The sequence below is a fragment of the Lampetra planeri genome, chromosome 6, assembly GCF_965212315.1.
Source record: "Lampetra planeri chromosome 6, kcLamPlan1.2.h2, whole genome shotgun sequence".
Lineage (NCBI taxonomy): Eukaryota > Metazoa > Chordata > Hyperoartia > Petromyzontiformes > Petromyzontidae > Lampetra > Lampetra planeri.
Window position 1 is genome coordinate 12,545,326 of NC_136112.1, and position 12,571 is coordinate 12,557,896.

The window sequence follows — 12,571 nt, forward strand, 5'->3', positions numbered from 1 at the left end:
TGGCTACGGCCTTGCGGTAAATACATACAGACCTTGAAGCGGACTCTCGTACGCGCTGGAAACCAACCGGTACAAGCTCTTTCACGACGTTTCCATATCTCGTGGAAGATGCGGCCATGGGGGGGGGGGGGGGTGATGGACTCTGTCGAGGAGGCTGTTTTTGGAGACACCGGAGACGTTTTCTTGATGCTCGACGTTTCTCTCCGCACGGCAGAGAATTGCAACAGTCGAGGCGTGCGTGCGTGCGGTAACTCGGCGACATCCGATCGTATTTGCGACACCCTTATATCTGTGCTATTTCTAATGTCATAACCTCGCTGATACGTGCAACGGGACCCGCACCGGAATGTTGCCTGTGCCGGACCAATGCTACTGACATTACGCACTCCCGGATGGCTCGAGGAGGAGATTGGGGTTTGCCGAAAACAAACAACTTTAATGTTGTTGTTGTTGTTGTTGTTTTTCTTTCATGTGGAGAGACGCATCCGTGTGAAAGGAGTCACAACATCGTCTGTTTATTTATTGTGTAATAACGCAATATCAGCCTGCAAACCGTGTCCCTGTCCATATTTTGCATGACATCGACAAGAGCCATTCGGTCTACGTTACGATGTATGCACGTGTCTATGTTGTACAGAACGTGTGGTGTGCTGTTGTGTATGTCATGTGCATAGCAATGAAAATGCACAGTGATAGCATGGCATTGTGGTAAGTCGAGATATAGCACCGTAATGAGCATGTTAGCGCGCGCCACGGTGGCGAGATGTTAACTACCTCGCCTGGTATACAGGAGGTTTGTGGGGTTGATCCTCCCACCCTGACGCCTGCTGCTGTATATTTAAAGTTTGCGGTGTCTCTATCCCCATGGTCGCGTCGATTTCCTTCCATGTCCTCCGAAGTTTCCATCCACATTTAGAATCAACAGCACGCATTTAGAGTAAATGGCTTCTATAAATGCCACACGATGTACCACTGCGTTGAGCTATCCATCAGTGTGCCAGGCCGCTGCTGAGAAAGAAGCCTATGGAGCCTTATCTGGTAAAATAAATTAAATAGTTCATAGTTTAGGTTGATGTTACCAATGACCGTGTCCACTGGCGCGTAGAAGCATAACGCTGACGGCAATTGTCCCCAACAGTCTGTAAAGGCTAGACGGGGGATCTTCGTCTTTGTGAAGCATGGGCGTGCATTCCTCATGACCGATACGGCGTGTAGAGGTCTTTCTTCATCCACCACCCAGCGTTGGATTGACGAAGCACTGCAAGCGATGATGCATTGCCATTAAATCGTGAAGGTAAAACGAGTCAAAGTGGATTCCAGCTCCGACGAGCGGGGAGCGGCGCTTATCTGTTTTTGTTACAGCCCTACGTCAGCGGTGGAAATTCCACATTACTATGGCGAGCGAGAAGCTATTCTGGCTGGAGGGCAGCTACTATTGACTTACCACAATATAGTGTTGATTTTATCGAGCCCAGGGAGTGATGGGTTGAGTGAACTACTGACCTGGATTTGAACTCGTTATAATTGTGAGTCGAGGGGCTCTATTGATCAGTGGCACGCACCGTCCGTAGATCGAGGAGGTGAACTCCATTGTTCATGTGTATGCACAGTACATATATGTATGATGATGATTGTTAAAGGGCACTTTATGAATTAAAATTGTTACGAGGAGCGGTCGGGGGAGCGGTCGGGGTAGCTGTGCCAGGAACGCGGCGGCCCGAGTTCGATTCCCGCTCATGGCCACCAACACCAGTGACGATTATCTGCACCGGTCCTGGGGCTCCCCTGGGTCGACTCGGCCTCAAATGAGTACCTGGTGCGGTGTGTAAACATCGCCACGAGGGAGATAGATGCGGCCGGGCGTGGTGCTGGCCAGCCACCCCCTCGTGTGTCGTTCCGGCCTTCATAGGTGCTCGCTAACCGCACTTGCCCCTACAATCTGTTAAGGCTATACGGGTGTTGTTTGTCTTCGTCTTGATGTTGTATCTGAGTGCATGTATAAACGTATGTATTTCAGTAGTGTAAGTTGTATGTTTGAATGTCGTCATCATCATCAACAGCAGTTGTGATCAATGTGCTGCTGAACCGGCATCGGTATCTGTGAAACTCCTGGACATTTACACCATTGTAACCTCATTTGCCAGTAGAAAAATATGATAATTAGTTGTATTACCCTTTTATCTGGCAACAAAACTGACACCTTTGTTTACAAGGAGTGATGTTTTTATAGACCACAATACCTGCAGTCGGAATGCAAACAAAAAACACAACTCTGATAATGTATGCACTGTCCTTGAAGTTGATTGGTCCACACCCGAGATAGCTTTCCTTAGAGCCTAGTCTCACATGGTGTTGGACCAGATGACGCGAAAAGGCGCACAATTCAAAAACCATCAAAGTATGAGAGCTTGGGGTAAGCATTTACACCATTGGAACCTCATTTGCCAGTAGAAAAATATGATAATTGGTTGTTTTACCCTTTTATCTGGCAACAAAACTGCCACCTTTTTTTAAAAGGAGTCATGTTTGGTGCAACACCATATGAGACTAGGCTCTAAGGAAAGCTGTCTCGGGTGTGGACCAATCAACTTCAAGGACAGTGCATACATTATCAGAGTTATGTTTTTTGTTTGCATTCCGACTGCAGGTATTGTGGTCTATGCAAACATGACTCCTTGTGAAAAAGGTGTCAGTTTTGTTGCCAGATAAAAGGGTAAAACAACCAATTATCCTGGACATCTGTGAAAAATAGCTTTATAGCTCATCGGATTCATCCAGTATAAACACATATTCTGATTGATTCTGAGTCATGGATAGTAACATTGAAAGTGGAGGGATCGGATATAAAGCAGATAGCAATGCATGTCTGAGTGTACGTATCAAAGTATGTATAGATTGTGGGGAGCGGTGGTGCAGCGGTTAGCGCTATGCTGCGCTACAAACCTGGCGACCCGGGTTCGATTCCCGCTCACGGCAAACATCAGTGACGATTATTTGAACCGGCCCTGGGCCTCCCCTAGGTCGACTCAGCCTCAAATGAGTACCTGGTGCGATGTGTAAACATCTACACTAGGGAGACAAAGGCGGCCGGGCGTGATGTTGTCCACCTACCCCCTCGTGTGCCGTGCCGGCCTTTATAGGTGCTCGCTAACAGCACTTGCCCCTACAGTCTGTTAAGGCTAAATGGGGGATCTTTATAGATGGGTGTATGTATGAACTACGTCTGTATGCATGTAAGTATTTACTTACGTATGAACTGCGTATGTATTAGTGTATTAATATACAGTACGTATTAGTGCATTGTGTGAGTGATGTATGAGTGTATTGTGTGTGCGTTGTGTATGAGTGATTTATGTATGATTGATGCATGAGTGTATTGTATGTGCGCATTGTACATGACTGATGTATGTATACATGTATGCATGTGAATTGTGTGTGTGTTGTATATGAGTGATGTATGTATGATCGATGCATGAGGGTACTGTGTGTGTGTGCATTGCATATGAGTGACCTATGTGTGGGGTGTCCTGTGTGTGTACTTTTATATATGATTGATGTATGTATTAGTGTGTGAGTGATGTGCGTGGGAGTGCATTGTGTGTGTGCGTCGTATGCTGTAACCTGTGTGCCATGCACGAGATCCGCTCTGCTGCATTCATTCATCACCCCCTGACAATCAGACGTTTCATTTGTCTGCAGGAGCCAACGGGCGAGATGTGGCAACAAAACCAATCCACACGTGGCAATTCATTAATTCGTGCATTTAAGCAGGTGTGCGATCGGTGTAACGCATTGATCCCCAGCACCTGCGGGGGGTCACCAACACCCGCGACGTGCCGATCTTGGGGGGGGGGGGGGAGGAGAAGGAGGGGGGGGGGATAATTGTGACCATACTTCACCACACTGGCCAGTACGGGTTGGTGAAAGCAGGAAGCATAGACGTTGAAGCGTAACAGCACGGCCCAACGCTCGCATGCTGCTGCACCGTGGTATGCCGAGGATGTAGCCCCTGCAGATCAGCCTACGAGATAGATAGGGCGTTATTGGCACAATCTGGGTATGAATAGGCCAACATCCGTTGTACAACGGCGGTGATATGACCGAGTGGCAGCAACGTTTCTTGCGTGTTGCAGACGTGCGCGGTTCGACCCCCAAAGGCCGCCCTGGTTATAGCTGCAAGGTGGCACTGCAGTTAACCACACGCGCGCGCCGTCGAGTGGACGTTAACGGAATCAGTGACGTGATCCATAAAAGCGCAGGCCGTGGGTCTCGGTGTAACGGCAAATTATAATAAATACTGCTGATTACTTAATTGGCTAAACCCGCATAGCAACATCGCCTCTTCCTGCTAGCAGACTATATCGGTCTGTGAAACACAGCGTGTCATCGTGACGCGGCCGTGATCATACCAAAGTGCTAAATTAGTATTACTAAGGAATGACAGCCTCGCGACCTCGAAACATCAAACATCAGCCACCACCAACAGGGCTCGCTATCCCGGGCATGGACCCCTACCCCCTAACCCTCAATTAAGCCCGGAGCGTGTCAGGATCCTTTTCATTAACAATGTGTCAGATGCTGCGTCACGGGGACGCGGGCGGGATTGATGGTGGTGCTGGTGGTGATGCGTTCAGTCACGCGCGGGCACACATGCACGCACACAGCCAAAGATCCCCCGTATAACCTTGACAAATGTTTTGGGGCAAGTGCTGCTAGCGAGCAGCCTTCGAAGGAGGGTCGCGACACACGATGGGATGCTGCGGCTAACGCCACGCCCGCCCGCCTTTGTCTCCCCGGTGGAAATGTTTTTTTCCGCACCGTGCCAGGTGCTCGTTTGGGGCTGAGTCGACCTAGTCGTGGAGGCTTAGGACCGATTCCAATTGTCATCACTGGTGTTGGCCGTGAGCGGGAATCGAACTCGGGTGGCCGGCCTCATAGCGCAGCGCGCTAACCACTGCACTACCTCTATCCCCTATCACGAAGTAAAACACTCACCCGCTCAGAGACCAGTCGACCTTCACAATGCTTTGTGAATAATCAGCAAGCGCTGAGTAAAGGTTAGCGTCTATTAAAGGTCGTCAAGGCAAGGTGGTGAAGAAAGCGTAACGGCTTGCGACCATCTCGGCTCGACTCCTGATCACAATCAGTGCTTCTTGGTATCGTGTTGACATATCTCATCCGTGAAAACGAGCTTCATAGGTCATCGGATTCTTCCCGGATAAATATTCAGATTCCTATTTTTTCCCTTATGGTGCCGGGGACGTGTGCGTGTAGGTGAGCAAAAATTATGCGTGAATAGCGCTTACGATTACCAGCTGTGCTTTAGAACAGTAATCCAACGTAACTTCCCTATCCTTAAGATAGGATTATGTATTGGCGTACGTTGTACACCAGTGGTAGTACCTTATGCTAACAATCGCTACTCCAAGCCACCCGCTAAGACCAGCGTTAGGAAAAAATATTGAGTGTGAAATAAATAAAACAAAATGTGTGCTGCGCACCTTTGTTTTCCCAGTGTTTATGTTTCCACACGAGATCAAGTTGCATATTTAAGGCGTGTGTTGACCTCAGGGGGAGGCCTAGGACCGGTTCAGATGTAACTGTCGAACGGTGTTGGCTATGGCCGGCAATCAAATTGAGGTCGCCAGTGTACGCAGGGCAGTGCACGAACCACTGCGCCACCACCGCACGCTTCATCATGCAACACGCAGACACAAGCATGAGACGCGAACACCTGCAAACACGATGCAAGTCAAAGGAAATTGCATGTACTGTATGCGTAATGGCGCAATATGCCAGTACAGGAATTCCCCGCTATAAGTTGCTGCACTGTGCGTTGTTTCGCATATACGTTGCCAATTCGTGAGTGAACATATTTCCTTTTAAGTGTAATGCTTTGCCCTACGTTGTTAAAAAAAATGCACAATATATATGTTTTTATCTTTACTTGGAACGCAAGTAAAAACGGACTATATGTTTTGTTACGTAAGCGCGTAGCCTGTACCAACGAAGATCCCTCTGCCCGGGTGTTCAGTCTCCGTCTGCCAGCCCGCCGTTTCGTGCGATATTTGATCACGTGTTAAGGTAGGAATAGAGCGTGAGGTGGTAGTTTTGAAAGAGTACCAAGGGATTAGAAAGATGAGTGCAAAACGCACAGTAAATGATGATGATAGTGCCTCTGGCAAGAAAATGCAAAGGAGATGTATTAATCGAGAGGTTAAATTCGAAGTTGTAGAGCGTTTTGGAGCAGGTAATAAGGCAGTCAATATTGCCAGAATGCTTGACCTCGGTGAGAATTATTCGTGTTAATGCGGAAAACATTCTCGAATGTGCTCAAAATGTGGCACCTTTGACTGCCACTAAAACAAGTCATATAGCAGCTGTGAAACTGGTATAGCAGTTAAGGAAAGACTTTTAAGTGTCTGGATTGAAGATACAAATCAGCGAAGCTCTGCAAACCATCTTTTCTAAGTTTTATCTAATTATTTGTTAATTACTATTCGTTAAAATGTATGTTAACTTATAATCATGTGCATTTTTGTACACTTCGTTAGTTTTAGTCACGCATTTTTTTCCCCATAAAAGTCGGCCAGGAACGCAACCCCTGATTTTAACATTATGTCAATGGGAAATTAAAGATCACTTTAAGTAATTTCAGGTCAAGTGACATTTCCCAGGAACGCATCGCTTTACGCACAGCGGGGGATTCTTGTGCATGCACGCACACCCAAACACACACGTGAATAATGAAGTGAATGAATGAACACGAGCAGACACGTTCACAAAGCTGACTTAGGGAGTGACAAAGAATAAAGATCGGGACTAACATGTTATTGACGAATTAATCTCATTTCCAGGTTGAACGATGACCAAGTCCTCCGGGTCGTCTCAACGAGGAATGAGCAGCATACACGGGCAGAGGTCTGGAGCTGCTGAATATAACTGACAACAAAGGAAATCATCGGAAGCAAATGTGAGGCTCAAAATAAGACTGAAATAGGGATGCTACTGCCGGTGGTGAAATGTGAACTCAAATCGTCGGAGGTCACAAAATTCCATCCCTTACAATAAAATCAAGGTAAAAAATGGAATGGCTGCAATGCAGCTGCTGTAGCATGTCTGTGCACTGGTGTGTGACCTTTATCAAATGGTAGAGTCTTCTAAAAGCGCGCACTTTATTTTACATCCACTCAAAGACAATATTCATCAATCCGGTCAACCAAAAGATGAACTCTCTCATGCACCTGCCTCCGAATTGTCCTATCACAACAACAATAGCCTCCTCCCACAAGAAGAAGGGATGTCATCTCTCAACTAGCGCCCTTGCTTCGACAGTCCGGCCAAGCACACGTTTGGCCGTAAATGCGAAGGAAGGGCCAACCAATGGCTTGTCTTCAATCGAGTTTGAAGACAAGCGAGGTGGGTCCACTCGACTTGGCTCCGGCTCAGCTCGTCCCACCAAAGCGCCACTAAGGCGACGGGGCGCTTGACAGAGGCGCTCGATACCGGAACGCACACACGTGCGTTTGAGGATCCTGTTCGGCCATGCCGGTACGCAAATACCGCCCGGTGCGGTTCCTGCGGCCTCCTTGGTCAGTGAAACGCGGCCATCTTGGGTGCCGCTCGCACCTCGTGGGGCCCTTCAGCATCTTCTGCCTCTTCGTCGTCCTCTCCGCCTTCCCGCCGCAGTGGCTAAGCTCGCGGCACGCTGCCCCTTTTGCCTTTTCTCCGGTTTCGCCAGACTACGGAGAGAGTGAGCGACAGCCCCAGCCGCCGCCGCTGCTAGTGGGGGAGGACGGAGGCGTCTTCTACCGCGCGCGGGGGTTCACACGGCGCCGCAACCCCGACGCGCTAGCAGCGTGGACGCTGCGGGCTCGGTCGGAGTGGACAGACGGGCATTCGAATTACGCGGGCGACGGAAAACCCGTTTATGCAAAGGCCACTGTGGTGAAGGTGAACACCTCAAAGTCTGGGCCAGCAGTCCACAGGTTGGTGTCAATGGGTCACGTGGAGTTTGCCGAGAACCTTTCTGTGGCCCACGCTGCCTCCGATGGTGACAACGATGTTCCGATGGAGAGCCAAAACTTTGCGTACATCCTCAACGAGCCCAACAAGTGTATGCCAAGCCACCCCTTTCTCGTGCTCCTCATATCTTCCGTGCCGGCGCAGCTCGACGCCCGCCAGGCTATCCGTGAAACCTGGGGGAACGAGAGTCTGGTGCCGGGCATCGTCATCAAACGGCTCTTCCTGCTGGGAGCGGCGCCTGCGGAGGCAGGATCGTTGCATGTGCAGTCGCTCCTCGAGGAAGAGAGCCGTCGTCACGGGGACCTCCTGCAGCAGAACTTTGTGGACACTTACTACAATCTGACGCTAAAGACCATGATGGGCCTCCACTGGGTGTCGGAGCACTGCTCTGACGTGGCCTACGTCATGAAGACCGACAGCGATATGTTTGTAAATGTGGAGTTTTTGGTGAGCACGGTTCTCAAGCCAGAGCTCCACCAGCCTTCGCTCCCTGACTACTTCACAGGCTACCTGATGCGTGGCTACTCCCCGAACCGCAACCCCGAGAGCAAATGGTACATGCCGGTGGAGGTGTACCCGGGGGAAAGGTACCCCACCTTCTGCTCGGGCACCGGCTACGTTCTGTCGGGCACGCTGGCCGCTCGCGTCTACCGCGTGTCCCTCACCATCCGGCGGCTGCACTTGGAGGACGTCTACGTGGGGCTGTGCTTGGCCAAACTCCGCGTGACGCCCACCGCTCCGCCCAGCGAGTTTCTCTTCAACCACTGGCGGGTGTCCTACTCGGCGTGCAAGTACAGCCACCTGGTCACGTCGCATCAGTTCTCGCCGGCCGAGCTGCGCCGCTACTGGGGTCACCTGCAGCAGCACCGGAGCAGCCCGTGCGCGGGCAGGCGTGGCAAGGGGCGCAACCGGAACATTCGAGCCCGTCGGCGCCGGCAGGAGATTCCAGAAAGGTTGCCCCGGAATGCGATTCACATCAACTGACGGGCCCCTGGAGAGGAACCAATGAATGGACGTGGAATGTCGAACGCTTACTTTCTGTGCTCGTACAACGTGAATATGAAAGGGATCTAGGTTTTTGATGTTGGCCGATTTACAGCAAGCTTCCTCTCGGCATTCCAGGATATCCTGTCGTAATGCATTTGAGGGTTTCTTTTTTTCCTGCAGAATCTTCCCCTGTGCCATTTTTTAAAAATCACAATTCCACCTTCCTCCTGCCTGCTGCACTTACTCCTTGCACTGCTTCCCATGACGTCATCTGTGTCCCATCTGATTCACATGTCCGAGTGACCTTGCCTGCCTTTGGATGTTATTGCTGTTATATCCATGACGTCTGATCTAAGTAGGGCAGTCATTTGCCACATTTCGTTTCTATTGCAGTGGATGAGAGAACCTGGAGTCATAATTGGTGACAAGAGCCTGAACAATGCTTCTGGAAAGATTATGGTTTAAGTTCATAGACCACACAACACATTTCGATGTGACACCGTTTGGACTCGGCAATTCCCTATATTGATTTTTAAACGTCCTTGCAGAAATTGTTTACATTTTATAACTTATACAGATTTGATAAAATGAAATCGTATAGCATGAAGTGCCCAGTACAGTTTATCTTTAAACAAACTATGGGTCCACTGTAGCGCTTTTGGGGCCAATGAATGAGTGTTTTTCGTGACATCTGACTGTCGACCACGCCTCGTTGGGCCCACCGAAATGAAGCTCACCCACTATGCTACCAGTCACCTACCGGAAAGTGTGACAGTTGCCACAAACACTGCTGCAAGCGATTATCATCTTGTATGGGATTGTTGTCATCCCCTACACAAGACTCTTGATGAACACCACGATTGTTGTGGTAAGCTGTGGTGTTGTGCTGCAGTGCCAAAGGGGTAGTGATTGTCATCAGGATGTTTTTTTTAAAAGCCATTTCAATCCACTGCTGAATTAAGGGGCTTCTTCGCCAGTGCCCCAACACCGAGTCCTATGCAGCCACGAAAGGACAATACAGCAGCGCTGAGTTTTACTCTGATTCGTTGTTGAATTCACCACACGATAGTGAAATTGTTTTCATGTTTTAAGGTGTTTTAGCTGAGCATTTTAAATAATGTATGGTCGTGCGAGCCTGTGACCATAACTCTCCGATTTCTCAACGTTACTGCTCTACACAGTGTTAGACTCCCAACCCAAAGTGTCACAATTACATGACGATTTGGGTAAGGGCTTGGTGCAGATCGTGTTGCAGTTTGGTTAACATGGGAATAAAATGGGGTCCCCTGTCCAATTTCCTTCATACATTGAAGGCTAGCGCCTGCACACCTTCAAACCGTGGACCCAGGTACAATTGTACCACTCGATAGCTATGCCGCCGAATGCAAATTTTCTGAATGCACCCAGTGCATGCAAATAATTTGCCTCGGGAGTATCCCACATCGTAAAAGGGCATTTCTTGTGGCTTTTTTGTCGTGAACTTTTAAATAATTGATGTTCGTATGAAACTTTAATACGCTATCGAAACCTTACAACAGAATCGAAAATTGGGCAAATTGATGAGAGGTTCATATAAAATAAATGGAACGGAAATGATAAAAGGTGATTCGGTGTAAATTTTAGGAAAGACTTTTGTGTGGGAGTCAAGTTGAATGTCAGCAAGCCTGGTATGTAACTTGAACCATAAAACCCCACTCTCAAATGTTGCTAGCCCCAACACGCGTAGTCTTAACCCTGCCTGGCATCTTTCACCATAAATAGGACACTTAACAAGCCTAACCTTTATCAGTCAACTTTAACAAGGCACGTCTTTAGCCTGACCCTAACACATCCGGCGCTTACCCAAACGCTAATCACTACCGTGTGTAGTTTGAACCTTGCCATATTGATTGATTGACCTTTTCTCTCCCGATATCAAATCGATGTCTCATCAACTCAAGTTCTTGATGCACATCCCAAGGAGCAATTTAAGCCATTTCCAATAATATTGTGAGTTAGTATTACTGTAGCCAATTCGCATGGCCTTTTTGTTTCCACGCAAATTATGGCCCGAAAGAGATCTCGGATCAAAATGTGATGCACTCTACCATCAAGTGTCCCTGCAGAAGGCAGTCTAACGGATAAGGGGGCCTTCCTGTTTGAGGCTGATGTTTTGAAGGCGCCCTTGGTAGGTATGTAGAATCGATTGAAAACAACCTCACAGCCTATAACGTGTCTCACTGTGTGTGTGTGCAGCCCTTGCCCCTGTGTGCACTATGAAATGTAACGTACGTGTATATGCACTATGAATTATGGTGTTGGGCCTTTCCTATTATCTGCATGCTGTAGGCCTAGGGCGTCATAGTGATGCAGAGTGCAGCGTAACTACCCACTGACTACTCGGTTGCAATTGTGTACATACAATATCAATGGGCTCTCACCTGCTTAAATAAAAGGATGTGAATTCATGGAATTTTTTACACGGTTATTTATCATGAAGTTTCACAGTACAGTATACTGACCATACAGGGTGCAATTAAGGCCGCAAATTAGCAGAGGCCAGCACTCGTGAAATAAAACTGAGCTCGTGCTTGTGTTGTCTCGCTTATGGCTCGGCCTGCGGTGTGTTGAGACTCGGGGGAGTGCAAAATGTAAAGACAATTAAATGTTTCCAACGAGGATTGTCCACCATGAGGCAAAGTGCACGTACATGCACAGCCCTTTTGTCAACCACTTCTGGACGAGGGCCCCTTCCCCATGCCATAACCTCCAGTTCGCACGGTTTGCTACGTACGGTTCGAAAGAAGCTCAACATGTGTACGAACATACATGCCATGGTAGTAATGCGTGTTGTGAGGCCATACTTGACCACACAGGTGGATCTCAAACTACCCAAGTGGGGAGGCCAGTCCCAAAAAAATAGGGCCCAACGTCAATAAAGAAGCACATTGTATTCTCTATGGTAAATATCAATAGAATACCAATTTTGGGGTCTCAAGAGCGGTGGGGGCGATCACCCTCCATAATTTCCTTCCCCTTGGATCCACTACTGCTTGACCACGCTAACTGGTTGGTGAAGGCAGGGCACGTAGACATGGGAGCATGGAAGTACAGCATGACAGTAGATTCTGGCTGTACTTCTCTCTGCTGTCTGCAACCTTAGGATAAGTAACCTTATGGCGGGACCCCGGGGTCCCATAAGCTCCCGGCTCTCGCATAAACATATTATAATGTAAACAAAAACTTTGCTCTTTTTCACCAATGGGTTTGAAGGATGGTGGCAAGTGTTGTCTTGTTAAACTATGCCTTTAAAACTGAAAACTACTTACACTATCAAAAAAATGATTTACACCCCTGTCAATCATCGTGTTACTCAGTGTGGATTTGTGAACACACTTTGTAAACAATACATAAAATAGTAAGCGTTTTCAATGCGCTGTTCATATTGTAACAAGCGTTTATACCAATGTTACTCTACAAAGCAGTGGGTCGCCGCTCCTCTTATCCGCATTGATACGAGCGGTATGTGCGGACTATGGCTTAACCGCAAAAAATAACTATCAGCGCAGATGCATACAGA

General features: G+C 48.4%; 1 protein-coding gene across 1 annotated transcript; it reads left to right on the forward strand.

The window, feature by feature from the left end:
• The first annotated feature begins 6,870 nt into the window (after positions 1-6,870).
• On the forward strand, positions 6,871-11,459 carry LOC144719534 (beta-1,3-galactosyltransferase 2-like). The gene has a single exon (XM_078595543.1). It carries the CDS (start codon positions 7,546-7,548, stop codon positions 9,007-9,009), a length of 1,464 nt encoding a protein of 487 aa, XP_078451669.1. The 5' UTR covers positions 6,871-7,545; the 3' UTR covers positions 9,010-11,459.
• The last annotated feature ends 1,112 nt before the right edge of the window (positions 11,460-12,571 follow it).

What these genes read in the sequence shown, in the direction of transcription:
- LOC144719534 (XM_078595543.1), top strand. Translation starts at nt 7,546, where the DNA reads ATGCCGGTACGCAAATACCGCCCGGTGCGGTTCCTGCGGCCTCCTTGG.